This window comes from Corvus cornix, chromosome 21 (assembly GCF_000738735.6).
Source record: "Corvus cornix cornix isolate S_Up_H32 chromosome 21, ASM73873v5, whole genome shotgun sequence".
Lineage (NCBI taxonomy): Eukaryota > Metazoa > Chordata > Aves > Passeriformes > Corvidae > Corvus > Corvus cornix.
In genome coordinates this window covers 4508120-4528344 of record NC_046350.1, presented here as the reverse complement: position 1 = coordinate 4528344, position 20225 = coordinate 4508120, and the positions used below count along the sequence as shown (strand labels likewise).

At 39.7% G+C, this 20225-nt stretch overlaps 1 protein-coding gene across 11 annotated transcripts in view; it reads right to left on the bottom strand.

Moving 5' to 3' along the window:
• Nucleotides 1–1605: 1605 nt before the first annotated feature.
• The window catches only part of GNB1 (G protein subunit beta 1), a 35047-nt gene continuing 16427 nt past the window's right edge, over nucleotides 1606–20225 (bottom strand). For 3 of the 11 annotated variants that reach the window (XM_039564014.1, XM_039564011.1, XM_019289735.2), the window contains 11 exons: nucleotides 18001–18052; nucleotides 12121–12228; nucleotides 11476–11514; nucleotides 10742–10848; nucleotides 10262–10325; nucleotides 8385–8547; nucleotides 7523–7589; nucleotides 5887–6088; nucleotides 5394–5610; nucleotides 3642–3753; nucleotides 1609–3328 (listed from right to left, as the gene is read on the bottom strand). In XM_039564014.1, the coding sequence (XP_039419948.1) occupies nucleotides 3647–3753; nucleotides 5394–5610; nucleotides 5887–6088; nucleotides 7523–7589; nucleotides 8385–8547; nucleotides 10262–10325; nucleotides 10742–10848; nucleotides 11476–11514; nucleotides 12121–12177 (1023 nt within the window). In that variant the 5' untranslated portion in view covers nucleotides 12178–12228; nucleotides 18001–18052 and the 3' untranslated portion in view covers nucleotides 1609–3328; nucleotides 3642–3646. Of the gene's footprint in view, nucleotides 3346–3641; nucleotides 3754–5393; nucleotides 5611–5886; nucleotides 6089–7522; nucleotides 7590–8384; nucleotides 8548–10261; nucleotides 10326–10741; nucleotides 10849–11475; nucleotides 11515–12120; nucleotides 12229–15556; nucleotides 15664–18000; nucleotides 18053–19393; nucleotides 19536–20225 lie in introns of those variants that run through there. The other 8 variants (XM_039564012.1, XM_039564013.1, XM_039564010.1 and 5 more) reach the window with 8 other exon arrangements.

Sequence of the window (20225 nt, the reverse complement as noted above, 5' to 3'; positions counted from 1 at the left end):
TCATGAAGATATTAAAGGCCTTGAGGGGAACAGAAAATGCTAAAGGTCTTAACTCAAGGTCCTGGGATTGAGAAATTTGTTCTCTCTTCCTTCACCCCTTCCCTGAAACTCCATGAGAGGATTCCAATCCCATTCTCAGAGATTTGTGTTCTCAGGTCATGGAATCTGAACCAGAAACACAAAATTAGCACCAGAGATTTGCAAGCAGCTGGGGGAAGCTGCTCTCTGGAACTACATCCCACAGCTATCTCCAAGTCAGAATCTTTTCAAAGCCCACAGGTAGAGCTTGTAGGTAAGATTACATAAATCATTTTCATTTGGGTACATCCTAAAATTAAAGGCATTCAAAACTCAAGAGAGTTTGGCCCAGAGTCAGACTCAAGAGTTCAGAGCTCCCTTTGCACACCCATTTTTCTCCAGTTGCAGCTCTCTGAATAACCAAACACACAGTGACAGGTGTTTAAATAAAATAAAATTTCATATTTAACATAAAAATAAGAGTAGTGAGAGGCAACTGCAACTGTTTGCATTTCAAGTAAATCCCAGAGGGCTGCACACCAGCCTCCTGTCACAAGAAGCCACTGTCTTGGCAGGTATTTTACTGCCAGCATAGGCAGGACACACGAATTTAACACATGGATTGAGATTAAGGAAGGCAAGACAGATGACTGATTTTATTACAGACCAGAGTCACATATGAAACATCCCTTGGAATAAAAGTATTTCACATTGAGTGGAAAGCCCCCAGCTACAGCATTTGGAATTGGAAACCACTAAATGTGAATTCCCAAATTAAAGCATTTCCAGCCATGAGCTACTTACCAGTCTCTTGCAGTCCAAAACCCCAATGCTCAGAGTTAAGTAATGTCACCATCATATTTTCCATATTCCCAGCTTTTAAAAACCTCTCCATTGAGGATGAGAATTTCCATGTTTGGTATGAGACCAAACCATGGCTTTGGAATTTCTCTTGGTTGATGTGAAATGAGGGAAAATCGACTTTTGTTTAGGTCAGAACAAGAGATGGGACTTTACCCACTAAAAACACAAAACCAAACCCTCAAGTCAACCAATACCAATCTGTTGAACCAACTGCTTTTTAACACCTCATTTCAGAAATCTGCTTCTCTGGCTATAAAATCCTTTTTAAATTTTTTTTTTTTTTTAAGATAAAATTCTGCCTCGCGGAGACTTTGTTCTTACTGAGCATGAAAGTGACTTCTTACCCTGTCAATCTAACAGTGACAACAGAGCTGCTGTGGCCAGATCCTCACGTGGCAGTAACACAAAGATGTTCCACTCAATTCTTTTCCTAGTAAAGGACACAAAAGTTTTAAAAGAAGTTACTCAGCATTTTGCTTTGATTTCCTACTTCAGGTGCTCCACTCCTCTTGCACAAAGCATTTTTGTGATGTGCACCACATGAAGTGTATTGGCTCCTTGAATTTGGAGTTAAGTGCATACTCTGCCCAATAATTAACCATTAACCATTTAAAAACACCAAACCATTTCTCTGGGGACAGCATTTCCTCCTCTTGTGTGTTTATTTCACAACTCAGAAGATGTTCTACATGTTGAACAATAAGCTGCAAAACAGATCAGTCAAAACTCATGTCAAACTGCTTTATTACATCTTAAATAACATTACATTTTAATATAGTATCTATCTTGCATCCAGCTTTCTTGAAGTACACTGACTTTAAAATTAAATACAAAAGGTGAAGAGGGATACAGGGCGTGGAGAAAGCTCTACAGAGTAGTTTCATGAAAGAGAGTAAGAGGGAACTCATCTTTTATGCCAAATCCAGGCCTAACGCACAATTACAGCACATTTTTGTACAGAATGTTGCAGAAAAAACAAAATGGAGAAAAGCTACTACTGCTGCTAGGAAGGAGCATTTCTGGATACAGTGAGAAGATAGGAAAGTTTAACAGAACAATCTGCTGTCCAAACACTGCTGCTTTTAACATTTTATTTGAAAAGAAAGCCAGGAAAACCTGCTCATTACAAAAATGACTCTGATCAGATGCAAAGGACTCATCCTGCAAGAGGAACTGGCTGTGAGGAACTGATTTATAAAGAAGATGGTCTAGGTTCCCTCCTCCCACACCCCAGAATCTTTGACAGCGATTGTTTGAACAGGCTGTTTCTTTTTTTTTTTTTTAAAAAAAAAGTGACTTATCACGCTACTCCAAAACGTGCATAGCTTTGTACTGGAGTTCTTCATAGATTTATGCACAGAGTAGCAACAATAAATGAATACAGCGACAATGGTTACAGTTTTTAAACAGGTTATTTCTTCAAAGAAAAAACATCTAAGGACTTAGTCCAATATGCACTTTTTAGCATTTCTACAGCATGCGATTCTAAGAGTAAACCCACCCAATATGGCAAACAATCAAAAAAGGTTTTTTTTTTTCTGTTTAACTTAGAAAGTTCAAGATCATTATTTTCAAAACATTGATTTGTACATCATTTCATACACAAAGAATTGACTCAATACCCAAGTGTAGGATAGGTCTCTTTTGAAAACAGAGATTCCTGGTTGTTGAGACTTACAGGATAGTGTTAGGATATATAAACTGCCCTTCCAAGTGGACAAACCAAAACAGATTAAAAAAATCAGTGTGGTGAAAAAGGGGGGGCAGGAGGGACCAAGGATTGCATTTGTTATCCATAAAAGGTGAAAGGATTCTTTAAACAAGCATTCATTACCTTTTACAGCATGTGCTTGGTTACCTTACTGCTTAACATTATCCTATATATGCCAAGTTTTGTGCAACAATTATCTGTGATACTAGAAAATAAAAATAAAAAAAATTAGGGACTAAATTTACAGCGTTGACAACCCCCAGGTGCTCTGGGCTAGGACTCCCTTGTTTTGCTCAATTAAATACATACGGAAATGTATTTAAAAAGGAAACTTGAAAAAAATCTGCTACAAACATGACTTTAAAATTTGCAAGTGTGTGAGATAAAGTCCTTAACTTCAACTTGGAAACTACAGTGAAAGCTAACTGTTTCACAATTATGCTCAAGTTTATTTTCTGGTCATGCTTTTTATGATAGTGTTTCATTTTTTTTAAATTCTCAAGACAAAAAAAATGGTCCCAAAAGGAATGCACAATTTCATTTTGCTTACAACACAGAAATTCTTCTTGGAAAGGTAATTGTGCTCTTCATTTCAGCAACAGGAGACAGAAAAGATCTTGCCCTTTGAAGTTGGGGAGGATGGGGGTCCAAGTTAGTATGGTTGGATTGGATATGCTATCGTTTTTAATTTTCAACTGTTGGAAACTTCTTCCAGTCGTGGAGTCCGCTGCTCTTCTGGCACACAGAAACATCTGGTGAGAGTTGCACTTGATAAACTGCAAGCAAGTGGCAAGCTCTGCTCTCCCCACCACTGACACATCCAGGCATTATCCCCCCACTTTCCCAGTGATATTTATTTACTCAAAAACCCACACAGCAAAGTACAGTATGTCAAAAATAGGCCACCAGAAAAATGGCACTGCATACATTAAACTAATGGTGCTCTAAACCACCCAACTGCTGGGGTTTGTTCCCCAGTGACTTCCTAACCTGAATGATCAAAAAGCATTCTGCATCCCAACCCAACCTTAATGAGTTGGGTACTCACCTACTTCAGTTCCAGATCTTGAGGAAGCTGTCCCATGACCCTGTTGCCACTGCCATGCCATCATCAGTCACACCTAAGCAACTGACACGGTTATCGTGACCAGCAAGGACACCTAGAAATGAGAAATGTAACCAATAAATTGCATTATGTTGGTGATTTCCTGTCTCAGTTCAAGTAACACCAAGGCACATTTGGATTAGCCAACCTCTACAGTCAAAAATCCTGAACAAACATGGCTGGAATTTTTAAATGCCTCTGGTTTTACAAGCACAGACTCAGACAGAGCTAGGTGGGTTCACAAGGGGGTAATTCAGTAAAGGCATTATTCCAAAGTTTTCCTTGTATATTCCCCTTATTATGACTTTTACTGGTCTCCCCTGAGTTGTGAAGTGACAGCCCTGAAGACTCTGCCAATGTCACAGCAATAGATGCAGTACAACCATGCACTGCACAGCTTCTGCTCCTCACCACAGTGATAAAGATCAGTTAAATTTTACGAAATTTTTACATTTGTAAAGAATTTTAAAACCACAAGTTAAAGTGAATTATGTTATGAACTCTAAAGCATTTTTCATCCCATTTTCTCTTACTACATTAACAAGACAGACTCCTCCATACAATCTACTTGGCAATATGGAGATCTAATACAATTCAATTATAGCACCATTAAAAAAAAGAATTGAGACACTAAACAGAAGAATTAAGGGAGACAACATTTTCCTCTATCCCCTTTAATTTAAGGGTTTCAAGGAGGTAAAAAGAAAACCTAATTATGTTCAAGCTTTCCAGTCCACAGCATTGAGCCAAGATATTCTTGATGGACTTGAAATTAATCTTTCTACATGAATTAGAATGCTCATAGGACTCTCCTCATTCTACCACCAGCAACAGAAAGTGCTGCAATTTGGTAAAACAAAATCAGCACCAAAGAGTCTTTAGTACTTATACTGAATACAGAACCACAAAGGTGTTTCATACAGAAGTGCCAGTATCAGAAGATACACAAGTGTTTAGTATCAGAAGTGCCAAATCTGCCCAGCAATCTGAAGCCTTGGAACATTTCAATATGCAGAATATTTGTTCTCATGTCCTGTTCTGATGAGAGTAATGAAACATTTGTGGCCAAATTTATACCTTTTTTCCAACAAAAGTTTTCATTTTAAAAAACTGAAGTCATATTCTCTTCATCTTTGGACCATGAATTTCATGTTTGTTTCCTCAAAAGATAAACTCCAGTCTCTGTTGTTTTGCTGGTTGTCTCTACAACTACTGCTACAAATACCAGGAAAAAAAAAAAGTCTTGTGTATAAATAGCAACATTAATGTTGAATTGCTTTGAATAGTTAATGCATGAACAAAGCCATAAAGTCTAAAAAAGAATATCCATCCACTCCAAGCCCTTGTTTTTAATGGCAATCTTCCTGTTCTCAAGCATCCATCCTTGAGCAGGATTCCAATGGATTTGTAACATCACTGGGCAGCCTAAAGAGGTTTTCAGAGAGTTCTGAAGTTGAGACAGTGAGTGCTGACAGATCTGTGCATAAGACTCAATCCACACATTCAGGATCACAGAATGAGAGGCTGAAAAGGCCACCAAGGCCATCAAGTCCAACCTGTGGCTGGTCCCCACCTTGTCACCCTGCCCAGAGCACCGAGTGCCACGTCCAGACGTTCCCTGGACACCTCCAGGGGTGGGGACTCCAATAAAATATCCACACTGAGTTTCCAGTATTCCAACCCAGCGCCATTTACCTGCTCTATCAGCTTTCAGCGTGTCCCACACGTTGCAGTTGAAGTCATCATACCCAGCTAGGAGCAGGCGGCCACTCTTGGAAAATGCTACAGAGGTGATGCCACAGATGATGTTGTCATGGGAATAAACCATCAGCTCCTGGTCGGCCCGCAGGTCGAAGAGCCGGCACGTGGCATCGTCCGAGCCCGTGGCAAAGGCGTTGCCGTTGGGGAAGAACTGCAGTGGGGGAGGGAAAAAACCACACATGGTTTCAGATTGGATCCCTCTGCATCACACCAGAAAACAGCAAACAAGAGGATGCACCTCTCTACACTGGGATATGGCAAACCCAGTGAAGAAATTCATGAACCAACACCCAGTTTCCATTCACCACAAATTTCAGGTAATTCCCTCAGCTCCACAAACTTATTTTAAAAACCCCTGAAAATACTTTATCATGCTGAAGAGCTGAGACCAGAGAAATAGAAAATGATAAATGAAGCAGCTACATACACAGATGGCATTGATGTCCGACTCGTGGCCGGTGAAGGTTTGCCGGCACATTCCTTCTCTAACATCCCACAGTTTGGCAGAGGCATCGCAGGCACCAGAAACAAAACACCGGGCATCAGGAGCAAGGGACAAACTCATCACGTCTCCAGTGTGCCCAGTAAATGTGGTTGTCTGCTGACCAGTTTCTATGTCCCAGAGAGCACTGGAAAGAATAATTAAAGAGACAAATCAACACGTCTGTGCTCCTTTATAAGGTCTTTGTATCACTGCTGAAGTAAAACTCCAGAAAGTATTAACAAGATTGATACTGACAATAGAAATAAACATTTTTGGTTGAACTATCTGGCTGTTGCAGATTAATTGTGCATGGAAGACCTTAAAATTATCCTTAATTTTAAAACATTGGGGGGTTTTAAATTGAAAAAGAGTGCAAAAAACTGATGACTGACAGTGAGGGCTGTTCATCCCAAAGTTCTCTGCCATGGCTGTTATCCAGTACTACTACAGCTTCATTTAAAGCAGCAGTGGTAAGGCCACAGCAAAAGCTGAGCCAGCGTTTCTCATTTTTATAAACTTACAGAGGATGAGAAACTTTGTGAATTATGTCTGATCTTGAAGTTGCAAGTCAGCCAAATCACTACTACAGTGATATGTAAGAGTACAAAAGGATGAAAGAACACTATCACCTCCTTAAGAAGAGGTCTAAACACTTTAGGAAGTCAGGATTTTTAATTTCTGTAATTTCTTAGCAAACCAGACCCATCAGTAGCAGGTTCAAACCATGCAAACAAGAGATGCCTGCACTTTGGTAAAGTCCTTTGAAGCTTGGCTGAACTGAGGTGATGTCAAACAGCTGCAGAATTACTACAGGAACTCCTGAAGCAGCTGTATTCTCTTATAAAGAGCATCATTTCTACAAAACCTCTCATTTTGTTATAGTTTTTTGGATTTTCTAAACACCAAACATTTTTGGTTTTAATCCCATATATATTCAATAGCTACTCAGAATCAGTGGGCTAATAAACAGGTATTCAAAGAGACTGGCATTGTGTAGGAGAGGTATTTATTAGACAACCTTTGCTCTAAGTGCTGCTGCTTGGGAGAACTGCAATGCTTTTAAAGAAATAGATACAATAGAAAAACCTATGAAAAAAAGATGGAGGCCTTTTTTAGTTCAGAAACCAGTATTTATGAAGACATACACCTACATTCTCCTCAAGAAACCCAGCTATTGTCACTGTAGAATATTTTCTAGGAACTCTTCTGAATAACAACATTAACTACATTCTTTATTAGAAATATCCAAACATGACTTTTAAAATAATAAATAATGAATACAAAAAGAGTTTTGAGGAAAATCACTAGTCTAATACAGTTATTCCTGAAGGCCAAATAGTTATATTAATAAAAAAATTCCCAGAACATCTTAACACAGAATTAGGTCAGGCTCTTCAGAACACCAGGCACAAGGAAACAGCCAAGGCTCACAGAGTTGAAATTACCAGCAAAAGTGACATACGAGCAGCAATCACCACAGTCTTGTGGTCATGATAAGGTTTATGAAGGACAAAGTTTCCTTCAGAGAATGGGTTTGAAAAGCCCTTCCTGACAGGGCTGTCCCAGTGTCCCAGCTTACCAAGTGGTGTCGCCAGAGCTGGTGACGATCTGATTATCATCCAGGAAACGACAGCAGGACAAGTAGCCTGGAAACAGAATAAAAGGTGCACAGATAAGGCAAGAGATTACCCTTCAAAGGCAATACTGGTTTGCTAACAAGCTGCTTCCCCTCTCCTGAAGCTGCAGCAAGAAACACTAAAAGCCTAAAATGCAACAGATGGTTTTTGTATAGGAATCTGCAATGTTTTGGTCAAGATGTGGTTTGGCTCTTTACAGACCACCCCAACCCAACCAGAGGAAGGGGGAAGTGTGGAATCCACTGGCCAAGCTGGGCAAAAGTCCAAGTGAGCCTGCACTGCACAGACTCAACTTTCTTAAAGAGTGGATCTCAGTGTCACTGCATCCAGCAGCAACAAATGCTGATGACCTCAACTGTATCAGACCACTAATGAGGAAAACCAAACTGCATTCCTGGTCAGTACAAAGACCTGAGCACGGACATTGCGTGTTTCCCAACAGTGGCATCAAAGAATTTCATCTGAACGCTCTGAAGATCTTTTTTCCTGAAATCCCATCTGACAAACCATCAATGGAACCACACTGATTACAAAATCAGTCTGCCTGCTAACCACCTCCATTTCACACAGCACAGAATTCAAACTACAGCAAAAAATTCGAAAACCTGCAAACATCAACTTCCAGCTGTAAGTTTCGTTCAATTCTGCAGCAGAAAAACTGCTAAAAAACATTTAAAACCAGGCAGTGTGCAACTAAGGTCCTGCCTGAGGAAAGAAGTAGATTTTAATTAGGAGATTATATTTAAAGGATATTTTTTTTTTAATCTTCACTGTGTGCTGAGGTAACTGTGAGCAGCCACTCACCTGTGTGCCCAGCGAGCTCACGGCTGACACGGACATTCCCTTCACGAGTTTTCAAGTTATAAATGGAGCAGATGTTGTCGAGCCCACCACAAGCCACGTAATTCCCAGAAGGAGCATATGCACAAGTCATGACCCAGGAGGAGCGCAGGGGAATCGCATGCACCTGAAAGAGAGACAGGCCTGGATTTAATCTCAAAAACTGCATTCAGTGCTGCACCACCAGGAAGTTTTTCACCTGTCTCTCAAGACAGACATCATCTTTTTGGCAGAAAAGCAAGAAAAAACCAGCTGTTTGAGTATCAAACTATTTTGGGGATAACTTGCATATGAAGCTCGTCAGAACAAGTAATGACGTCATAAAACCTCAGATTTGCTTTTCCTGAATCCAGTTTCATCAGCAATTTTGGTAAAAAGTGAATTATTTCATTTCAGTGCTCTGATTACTATTGGTTTATTATAGGTTCAGGAAAATATTGACTTCCAAGCACAGTCAGCAAAACTGCCAATTCCAGGCTTAGATGCTGTGAATGAACAAGTAAGGAAATCGCTGCTTCCACTGCCATTTAAATCCTTCTTTGGAAACCCACTGCAAGCAATCAAGCTTCACATTTAAATAACTACCCCATGTTTCCTTGTCATTCTGTGCTCAGAGAACTTTTTTTAGATAATTATAGAAGCTAAACCTGTTCCCTCTTGTTAACTCGTTACGTTCATCCCTTAAATGTGTTCATAAAGTCTTTAGGAAAGGGCTGGTGTCCTTAGAACTGTGGTGATTTTTTCATGCAATATTAACAATCTTCCTGAATTCCTTAAGTAAAGATTTCATTAGAAGCAGAGGGACAGCCAGTAATCAGTGATCCTGCAGCAAACAGCAGTTAAAAAAACCCCAACCCTATCCCAAAAGCACAACCAGCTCGTTTTTGGAAGTCTTCTACTAAAGAACTATTTGGAATATTCACTTTGAGCCATTTTAATTTATCATTAGGAAAAGATCAAATTGATGACAAGACTGTTACTTCCAGTGTGTGCTGGAACTGCCAAAAGAATATTGCATGGATTAATTAGCATTGATATAAGAACTGAAGATACCAATACAGAAATCATGGTGTACAGTGATGATTTTACCATCCTACAGTAGTCACAGTAATTTAAGATTATATTTACCTGCAGGCTGGGGTCAAAGGAGGAGGATGAAGGTAAAAAGGAGAGGGTTTATTTTTAACTTGCAAACCGTATTATATTAACTTTTTAGTAAAGTTATGCCATTTGCTCCAGTGCATTGGTAACACTGATTTTAATGCTAGGAGGAGCTAAGCTAGGAAAATTTTTTTGAAATTAAGCCAGTTCCATGCAGCAAACTCAAGCAGCTCTGTCAGCCAAACCACAAGGGGCTACATGGGAATTGCTGACAGTAACAGTGGCCGTGATCACTAATTACCAATCACTGTCAAATGAAAGTAAAAGTAGTCCCGAACTGCCTCGTGTGACTGCAGCCACGAAGTGATGACTCACTAGAACATGTCAGGTCTTTCAGGACTTCACTGCAGACAACAAATTAATATGGCTCTGCCTAAATCTCTGCCCCTTCTGGCGCAACACGCTCATCACTGCCTGCTCTCTGCTAATCACTTTTCTGCAGTATCAAAACAAATCAAAACATTCTTTGGAACAAAGTTTTTCCTTGTTCTCCATGTGTGGTGCACATTTTCACACGCTGAAGACACTGCTGTGTTCTTTACACACAACTCGATTGTTCTGGAGAATTCAAAATTTGGATTTAGGACTAGGAAAGCAACAGAGCCAAAATGATGATGGGTAACACTTCCTTCTGATGCATTCACAATTGAATTACACAGCAATGGACCAGCTGGCCTTACCTTGTTTGTAGTATAGCTGTCCCAAATTATAAGTTTGCCATCCTGGGAGGCACTAACTAGAAGCCTAGAGAGGAAACAGAAAGGAAACACAATCATTGTGGGCACACAAGGAACACCTTTGTGATGAACACTGTAAAGAAAAGAGAATTAAAGCAGCTGATACCAGTAGCATTTAGTTTCTCTTTAAATGAATCAGTAGTTAACATGAAGCTTTTAAGGAAAAAAGACAACTGATAATGATATCTATTCTATTTCCACAGTTCCTCAGAATTTTTCAGGCAAGTAGACAAGGACTGGGATGTGGGCACCACATGTAGATTTGGATTACAAAAACATGGAGGAAAATCGTGGCATTCAGTGTTTCTGAATTCTCTTGGTTGTTCAAGTTCTCTCAGAATTATTAATTCCCAGTGGTCCCAAGAACTGTGCACTCAGCTTTCCAGAGAGCAGTGAAGCCAAGTGATCCAGTTTTGTACCCACCTGGAATCAGTCCCCCAGTGCATTGCATAAATTTTGGCCAGGTGTCCCCGGAGTGTTCTCCTAGTGCGCATCTGGATTCTCCCCACCGGGTCGATATTGGCTGTGATCTGAAACAGGAAAACACCACACTCTGAGTTTTTCCCTTCACTGTTCACAAGTAACATCTCACACACAGTTCCACTGCAGCCCAAAGTCCCACTTTCTCAATACTGACTGATTTTTTTCAAACTCTCCATTCAGAAGTTATGTCATTTTAAGTAGCATGTCTTTATCACATGACTCAAGTAGCCTACTGCATTTATAAACACTCCCAGAAATTGTTTTGTTTAGGTCATATCTTCTTAGACTTCTAGGATTTCAGACCTTTGATCTGGGTTTTCTCCTCCTGCATAGATAAATGTAGCAGACATTGAAGTAGTTTAACCTCAGCAGGCCTTATGGTTCAGATTATCAGGGTGACAACAGTACTGCTCCCAGCTCCAGAGCAGAGCATTATTTTCCATTAAGCAGCAGAAATGTGTCCTGAGTCACTCAAAGAAACCACTGCTCAAGGCCACTGCTCTCAGGAACTAGACAAACATATACTTATTTCTGGAAGAAAACACCCAAAGGCAAAAAAAAAATTGCTACAGGAGGCAGAACCAGATTCACTTGCATTCACCTTCTTCCACAGCATTTTCTTTTTGTAAAGTAGACAGATCTTCTTAATTCCTGCTAAACTCTGAAATTCTTACCTGAGCCAGGGTGGCATCTGCACATGCTTTCCTAGCATCCTGCAAGAGAAGGAAATTAGAGAAATTGGATGGAGTTCTGTGTGTTTCTTTCTCTGTTTTGTCAAGCTGATTAAGTCCCCTGAACCCAAGGTTCAGAAAACATTTCTGTTTGTCACCCAGAGAGGACCCATCCTAACAGCAGCATTAACATAATACACTGCCTGCTGTCAAAACACATTGAGCATGGAACTTTGAAATTTCTTCTTCTTTTGGGAGAAAGGTAACATGACTTTCACCACAAAGACACTCAAGCAATGGGACTGCTTGTCCAGACAGGCTGCGCAGCCTTCAACCTCAGAGGTTTTTAAGACCTTACTGGACTAAGCTCTGACTAACTTTATCACTGTCCTTATTTTAAGGTTTCTTGACTTTAGTTATGCTCTAGCTCAGACAAACTTCAGTACACATTTATTTTGATCGGCAATTTTATGCATTGCTTATGTAACTATTATTTTCTAAGCAATATAAAAGACCAAAAAAGTAATTTTCTAAAGCAGACACATGTGCTTGCCCTTTCTACATTAAGTTTGACATTGGAGAAACATTTAAGGCATCATTTCTGTCCTCCTCAAGACACATTCATTTGTGTTGAGGCACAATACATACTCTGATTTGGTTTTTCAGTTGCTCGGCCTCCTGGCGTAACTGGTCAAGCTCGCTCATTTTCCTGTGCTAAAGGTGTGCTCCACTGCCACCTCTGAAACAACCAGAAATCTGAAAGACAGGTCAGAAGCAGGAGAATTAGGAGAAATCCAAGTTTGAAATTACAAGTCCTTTCAACCACTTCAAACAGCACTTGAAAAAAAAATGGCAGATTGATTTCTAAACACTGGAGAACAGGTAAAAATACGTGTCTGAAATCTCCACAGCAGAAGGTGTTGCCACAAATGGATGTGTTTTGTTTCCAGCCACAGGAAATAAAACAGAATTTGGACTTATTTCTCTCCCCCAGGCCTCTTTCTTTTTTTCATTAGTGTTTCTGATTCATTTTTGTATAAATTCAAGTTGCCCAAGGGTGAGTAAGCAGGTAACACCAATTTTAGACATGGAAGTCAGAACTTCCCTGCAGGTCTTCAGAACAGAGTAAGGAATCCTCCCAGCAAAGAGTAAGGATTTACACTGACACAAGAACCTGCAAAATGCTGTAAAAACTGTCTGCAACATCATGGTTAAGAAAAACATTGTTCTGCTATCTGGAGAAAAGAAGATCACTCACAAATGTTAAGGGTTTTACTTGGTAACTGCTAAAATGTCTGAGATACCAGAGCAGACTGTAACATGAACATGTTGTCAGAGTAAAACCAGTCATTTTTTGCTGGGTTGAGGGCAGGAGTTTGAGAAACCATAGCCAAGAGTCACTGCTCCCCTCTAAGCCTCTGTTTTCCCAGTATCCATAGGCACCAAATTACTCCTATGTATTTTATAGAGCCAGCAAGGCAGAGGCTCTCTAAAACATCACAACCACTGAAACAACCTCAGCTTTTGCCTATAGAGTTGCTCAACTGTTGGGCTGTTTCCCAATATTATAATCATATGGATATTTCCTATAAAATGTACAATTTATCTTTAAAAGTCTCTGTTCCAGAAAGATACTGTTGGCATTTTCCCTAGCATTCCACATCTCCAACTCAGCTGTTCCTGAAGTTTTTGTTTTAGAATCTCTGCAGCTTGATAGCAAGGGAAGACGCTGAAGAAACATGCTGATGAATTTTATCTTTTATTGCAGAACAAGATAATTGGTTCCAATTTCAAATACTACACAGAACACCTGGAGTTTACAAATTAACACTGAGAGTGTGATTTTTGAACATTTCATTAGCCAGAATTGACCCTTTACTATTAAATAAAGGAAACGCTTTGCTAGCAGCTTTACATATTATTCTGTTAAGATTTAATCAGCTTATTTATCTTTGCAAGCATGGGGGTTTTGTTTTCCTCTTAAAGCCCTTCCCAAGGAGAAAGATGAGGATAACTTCCAAATTTTTATCCAGTCACAGTAACAGAGAACATAATGTCAAGGTAAATTAGAGCAGCAGAACAAACACCACTGTTAAAAGACGCTTCAAAATAGTTTAGACTTCAATATTCCCTAAATATTTCTATCCCCCATAACCAGACTTAGGTTGAAGCTCTCTCCATAGTAGTTATTCCAAACTGAAAACCTCTAGGAACAGATGCCAGATCTTGTCATAGCATCATTTACGATTTTTTCCTTTTCTCTGAAACCCACAGTATCTTAGAAAAGGAATTTCAGTTGGCTTCTCTCCCAAAACCTCCACTCATACAACTTTCAAGGCCCTTTCACTTCATTGTGAAACTGGGTCTCTTCCTTCTCTCTTCTGGTTCCAGGGTCATCTCTAAGCCCCTTTAAGATTGCTTGTTCAGCTCAGTCCAAAATCCAGTTAAGACAAAAGCCATCCTGAGTGTTTTATTATCCTGCTTTTCTCTTGAATGCTCTTTTGTTTCTCAAGATGTTGTATTCAATCTGCATCTCAGACAAACTGGGATGGGTATCAGATCCCATCAGGACACAATCTGGGCTGGGTATCTGTTAGAATTTTGAGCATGTCTGCAGCTCCTGGGCAGTTCACACACCTGGTGAAACACTAATGCACTGCTCTTGTCAGAAAGGAATTAATTTAAGAATAAACTGCAATTGTTCAGATCTTTCAGCTTTTTCATATCCAGTTCTGCCATTCTCTAAGTTAATATATAAGCCCATTTCCTACTAAGCAAATACTGACCACTCCAGACAGAGAATTCAGAGATGGTATCCTTTCTATTTCAGAGCAAGAAATTCCAAAACTTTCGTGTTCTGCTCAAGGTCACAGCAACTCGTGGATGAGATTGCAATAAAGCCTCAGGATACCAAGAATTCCAGCTGCAGGTACAAGGAACTACACTGAAGACTTTACATGCAGCTTTATTTAAAAATACAATAGGAGGAATAATCTCACGTCAGTCAGAGCAGATATGCTCTCCTTAAAATAGCACCAATTTATTTCTGTAGAATTTGTGCACAGAGAGAGAATTCTCTTGCATTTAAATGAAACAAAGCTTCTTTGCATGGAACAGGGAGAGGCCTAAGGAGATGAACCCTTATCCTAAGAAAAAAGTCACATAAAAAAAAGCTCATTTTCCCATCTGCAACATCTTGTATCCATCTAAGTTCCTATCTTGAAGACAGATTCACTCTTAGAATTCCAACTTCACCCCTATGCATTCCAAGCAACTCCAAACTCTGAGATGCCTTTCTGTCAGCATCCACAGGAATTGTTTAAAGCAGATTTCCACATTCTCTTTGTAGTCTTTGTTGTTTCAACATCAACAGGAAGTGCTAATTCCTGCCAACACGACTGAACTCACTCACTCAGGAAATGACAACCCTACAGCAGCCAAGGGCATTAAAATATAGGAGTTCTCTGAAGCAAACTGTAAAATTTATGGGACAAACAGCAAAGCAGCTTGGCTGTGCCTCTATTTCTTTTATACTAAGTTTTAGACAACTAAATTTATGGTAGAAATATGAGATCTATGGGAGGAAAGTGTTCCAGCCTCCCATGTCCTTTGTAGCTATACTGTAAATCAGAGCTTACTGGTCTTGTATTAAAAGAAGTATCTTTAAAAGATTAAGATATCACATAAGGTCAGAAGAATGTATGGGTAAAAATACTTTTATCTATTCTCACTCTTTGTAGATGGGAAATTTTTATATAGATTTATTGATATTACAGAATAGATCATCCATTGAACAGTCTCTGCTCATCACAGACAAGCACAACTGAGTATCCTGAAACAGATTTTTATTTCTTGGCATGTTCTAAAGGCATTTAACCCCATTTTCCAAGAAGATTTCTAGAAGAACCTGTAAGCTTGATGTGGATGATGATGATGATTCTATTTTTTGCTTTTGAAAGAAGTTATTGCATTTCTAAATCAAGCAAACGTCAGGAAAAAAGTCACTCCTCAGGTTCCACACTCCTTTTCCCCAAATTACCCCCATAGCTGTGCAGAAATAGGTAGGAGCCAAACTCATGCTTACCTCACTTTCTTTGGAATATGTGAGTGTGTCCCTGAAGGCAGCTTCTCAGGAATAACACATTCACTTTCCTGAACGCCCTCAAGACCTTTCCAGGGGCTGAAGTACTTAAGTGTCTCTGGTCTAAGCTTATTTCCCCTAATCCTGTTGACCAGTATACCTTGTGGGTAATTCTCTTCTTGCTGGGGATAACAATCTGTGCACTTCAGGGCACTTCACTACTCCCCACTACTCCAGATGACCCAAGCCTCTAATATCTTCTGACAAGTTACCCATAGAAAAGTCACTTTGTTCCTTTGTTTCCCACACAGCAAAACTAACTATTGACTTTTCCTGATTTGTTACTTTCTATATATGATAAAACTTCACAATTCAGCTGTATCAAAAGGGTTTATCCTATCATTTATGTCAAAGGAACAGCTCAGGGTTTGCTTTTCTCCAAGTGACATGAGCTGTATTCCAATGTAAGAGCAGAGTTTTGCACGTCCAGTCAGTCAGTTGTGTGTCCAACAGCTTTGAACTAAGTTTTTAAACTGTAGAAAGTCTTACAAAACTTCCATGTGCTTCCTGCAAATTGAGATATACTCAGGATCCCAGTGGACTAATTCTTATTTAAAGAGTAAGAATTATTCACTCACTGTTCTGAAACCAGTGACAGAGAAATTCAAAGGCCGAGGAAGAATTCAAATTCACTCATTTCATTGTAACAACTCCAGTGTCCCAATGTTTCCACAGCTCAAGCTGTTTATCCAATTAAGTCCAGTTACTGAAAACAAGATACCATTAACACCCTCACATTTATTTGTAGCCTGATTCTTGAGAGCTGAATACAACCCATCCAAACATATATTCCACTGTTAAATACTATTCGTCTCTGAAATTCCTCTGCTGGTAACAGCAATGAAGCAATGCTTACTAAAATATTCTTTATTTAATTTTCTCACACCATTCCTACTGAGAAAAGGAAAAAAAAAAAAAAAAAAGGATGGAGTCTTCCACCCTCTCTCTCTGTCCTGTGAACAATCTCTGCAGATTAAAGAAAAAACCCCACACTTGAAATCACAGCTATCATTAAGTCAAATATTTTGAATTTCTATCCCTTGCTGGTCAAACTTCGTGTGCCACAAGGTATTTTTAGCAGACATTACTACCACCAAAGCCTAACATAAATCCCACCAAGCCATTGTGGATGCAAAGTCTGGTAACACAGAGGGTTTGAAGATAAATTGTTCATATTTTACTCAAGCACAGTAATTTTCTAAGGAGGTTTAGCAAATCTCTGTTCTCCCATGAACAGGCTGTCTGACATTTGTTCCCTCAACCTCCTTCCTGCCAATACACATCACTCCAGCCTGGCTGAAAAGCAAAACATTTGCAAAAACAGAGCCCAAACTTTACAGCCTTAACAACGAGCTCACAGTATGGCCACCAGACAGTCCCAGAGCAGGTCATCTGATTAAATGAAGCTGTGCTAATCTATCAGATACCACAAATCCTATTAACAACATGCACAGCAGCTTGGACATTTTCACAATGACAAAGGAATTATCCACAACTCACTGTTAGTTACAGTGAGCTGACGTCACACTGGCTTTGAAAAGCTGAGGGTTCTTTTTGTTTTCAGGAGTAGAGATTGATTTCTTATTTCACTTCTATTCAGTGGGAAACACAATGAGATCAGAATTGCTTGTGGAACAAATTTGAGGTGTTCTCTCTCTCGTTTACATAAACTAAAGTAGGAAGAAAGAATTCAGGGTCCCTTTGGATCCAGAGGGAGATATGGGTAGAGAAATAAAGCCTGCTGCCCGCTTTTTGAAAAACAGCTAAATATCTAGTAATTGAAAATAACAGATTTAACTGAGCAAATGCTTGGCCAATTAGCAATGTTCCTCCCAGACTATAGAGCTGCACAGAAATTCAAGTTAAAGTCTGGAAGGTAATGAAGATTTTACTGCTCCAAGAACAACAGCAATAATTACAATTACACAGAATATAAACTCTGAAACTTTTAGGTTCTGTTTAAATAAGACTGACACATTGAAAAGAACATTCTGACAAGAGCCACTTTGCTCAAAAGAAATTTGGCCTTCTTTTGTCAAACATGGTGGAGAAGTAATTTTTCATTCATGAGAGAATGACTATTCTCATCATTTTATTTATTACAGTTCCCTGCCCCACTGAGATGAAACAGTTTCATCTGTGGTCTCCCTCTGCTTTGCCAGTTCCCTCTCTGACAGAAGGCAGGCACTAACATCTATTATTTAGCAGGTTTCCTGGCCATTTTAAAATCCTTCCTGTTGACACAAGAATACACATGCTAAAGCAGAAAACAGGTATTTTAGGCTGCACAGATTAACAGCCAGAAACATGAAGTTAACCACTTTTTAAAAATAGGATGTTTCTCAAGGACTGGGGAAAAAAAAAAATCATCTTTTTTCTCTACTTACATTTTCTCTCACTACAGTAGAAAGCCAACTTCTGCTGTCAAACATGTAAATTCTGGAAAAAAAAGACACCAAAACCACAATTAATGTAATTATCAGAAAGAGCACCAATTTCTCAACAAATCTAACAGAAATTAAACTACTATCAAAGTGCAGACTATTTCTGTTAGCTAACTTGAACAGCTGGCCTGCCTTCATGAAGGAAATGGGCACAGTTTTAGTAACAGTAACACAACCGAAAGACGGGGCTTCTGTCAAGGAGCTCATTCTGACATTCTTCTCCCAAGAAAACTCCTGCAATCTGAGGTCAGTTCTCCTGCCCTACTGATAGAGAAGTCCATGCTACTAGAGAATTTAGGATTCGAATAAAATATAGTCTCACTCACTCATACAATTTTCACTGTACTACAAAGTGCCCCCCCCCAAACCAGCATTTTCAACGCACTGGAATTATTTCTGCTCGATCCTGTTCCTGAGGTACATTTGCCTTCTAAGCACAGTTAAATATCATGATATCTATTTTATCAGAAGAAGTTACATAAACCTCCTACTAACGAGCTCAAGTGAGAGCACACCGCTCTTCTTGAAGAGTTACAACTTTAAAGCACTAATGATATTAAAAAGTACAAAAAGAATTGACACATTAAATAACTCACACACTCGCATTCTGGACTGCACTCTTTAACAAACTGGCTTTGCAGCAAGGGGAAAAATATAATACATTTTGGAACAGTTTCTTCCCCTGGCAGCACAAAGCAATATTTTTGTTCACCCCAAGATCTGAAACACCAACAATCACTTCTACATCCCGAACATCTGGATCTAGCTCTGTCACACACCAAGATAAGGGCTGGGGGGTGATGCCAGGGGACACCTGAGGGTTCAAAGCCGCTGCATCAGGACAGGGGAGATGATTCTGAGCACAAAGCAAGAAGGTACTGAAGCAAAATGACCTTACATCAGAAAGCCAGCCTAAAACTCCACACACTTTCAACTAAAATCTCACACATAATGCGTGTTTCTGATTTTACAGTTCACTACTAGCTGGAGAATTTACAAACCACTTCAGTGTCTGGTATGGAGGTTAAGCTACTTAGGATATGGATCATCCTCACCCAAGCTCATTTATAGATGAACAGTTTAATACTGTGATTATGAAACCATCACAGTGTAAGCAGTTTTGTTTGTTACTGCCAGAACAACACACTTTGGGACATAGAACAGTAACTCACACTTAAGAGGCCGAACTCCACCCCCTCAGACACAAATACGTGACATGACCATTTAAAGTTCTGAAAATACAGCAACTCCAGTCAACTTTCAGAAGTCTTGACAGGAAAAAAAATTGCCCCCACTACAGAGATAATGAAATCTAATGAAATTCTGAAAGAATTACCTGAAATGTAAACAAGTAAATTTATGCTGGCACACTAACAGCACACAGAATACAGAATAGCAAAGGCCAAAGCACACACCATTATTGTCCTGTGCTGCACCCTCATTAATGCAGGAGAGGTGTTGCAGATTTCATATGCCTTCTGCAAAAAAGAAAAACAAAAAACAAAACAAAAAAAAGCCACTTTAACCAGCCTGCAAGAAGAGGAAGGAAGCATAACAGCAAACTTTTCCACAAAAGTTGAGCTTGTTTTTCAAAGGGTTAAGTTTTCACTTGAGGATGCTGAAAGCACCCTGCGATGCTCACAGAACGCAGTCCTGGCAACGAAGATATTTTCAATTCTACCTTAAAGATGGAGCTCATTTAAGGACAAAAGTAGACAAGCTACTCATGAAAAAAAGATCTGCATTGCCACAAGCTTCCATTTTTAGCTAAAATGTAGCCTGGTAAAAGCAACATGAAAATTAGAGGCCAGTTCATTCTGCGCACCACAGCACTGGCTCAGCAAAGAGTTCTTGTAAGGAGCTCCGCACACTGCCCTGACAGCCCTGCTGAGCCCAGAGCTGCAGGTCCTTGACACCAAAAACTGGGGTTTCAAAAACAGGAGAGAACAAAAAGTTCCACAGAACACTTGGAGCATGGTTCAAGTGGTTAAACCACCACACCGAAGCACCTGGAGGTGAGCCAGCCCCACACATAGTCGGTGTTCCTGGTGTCCCCACATGCCCACAGCCTCCTGCTCCAAGAGAGGAACCAGCACAGCCATTTGGACTAAAAAAGAGTAAAGTAACTCCAGAAGTCAAAAGCTTCGTCATTTCTGGGTAAAGCTTCC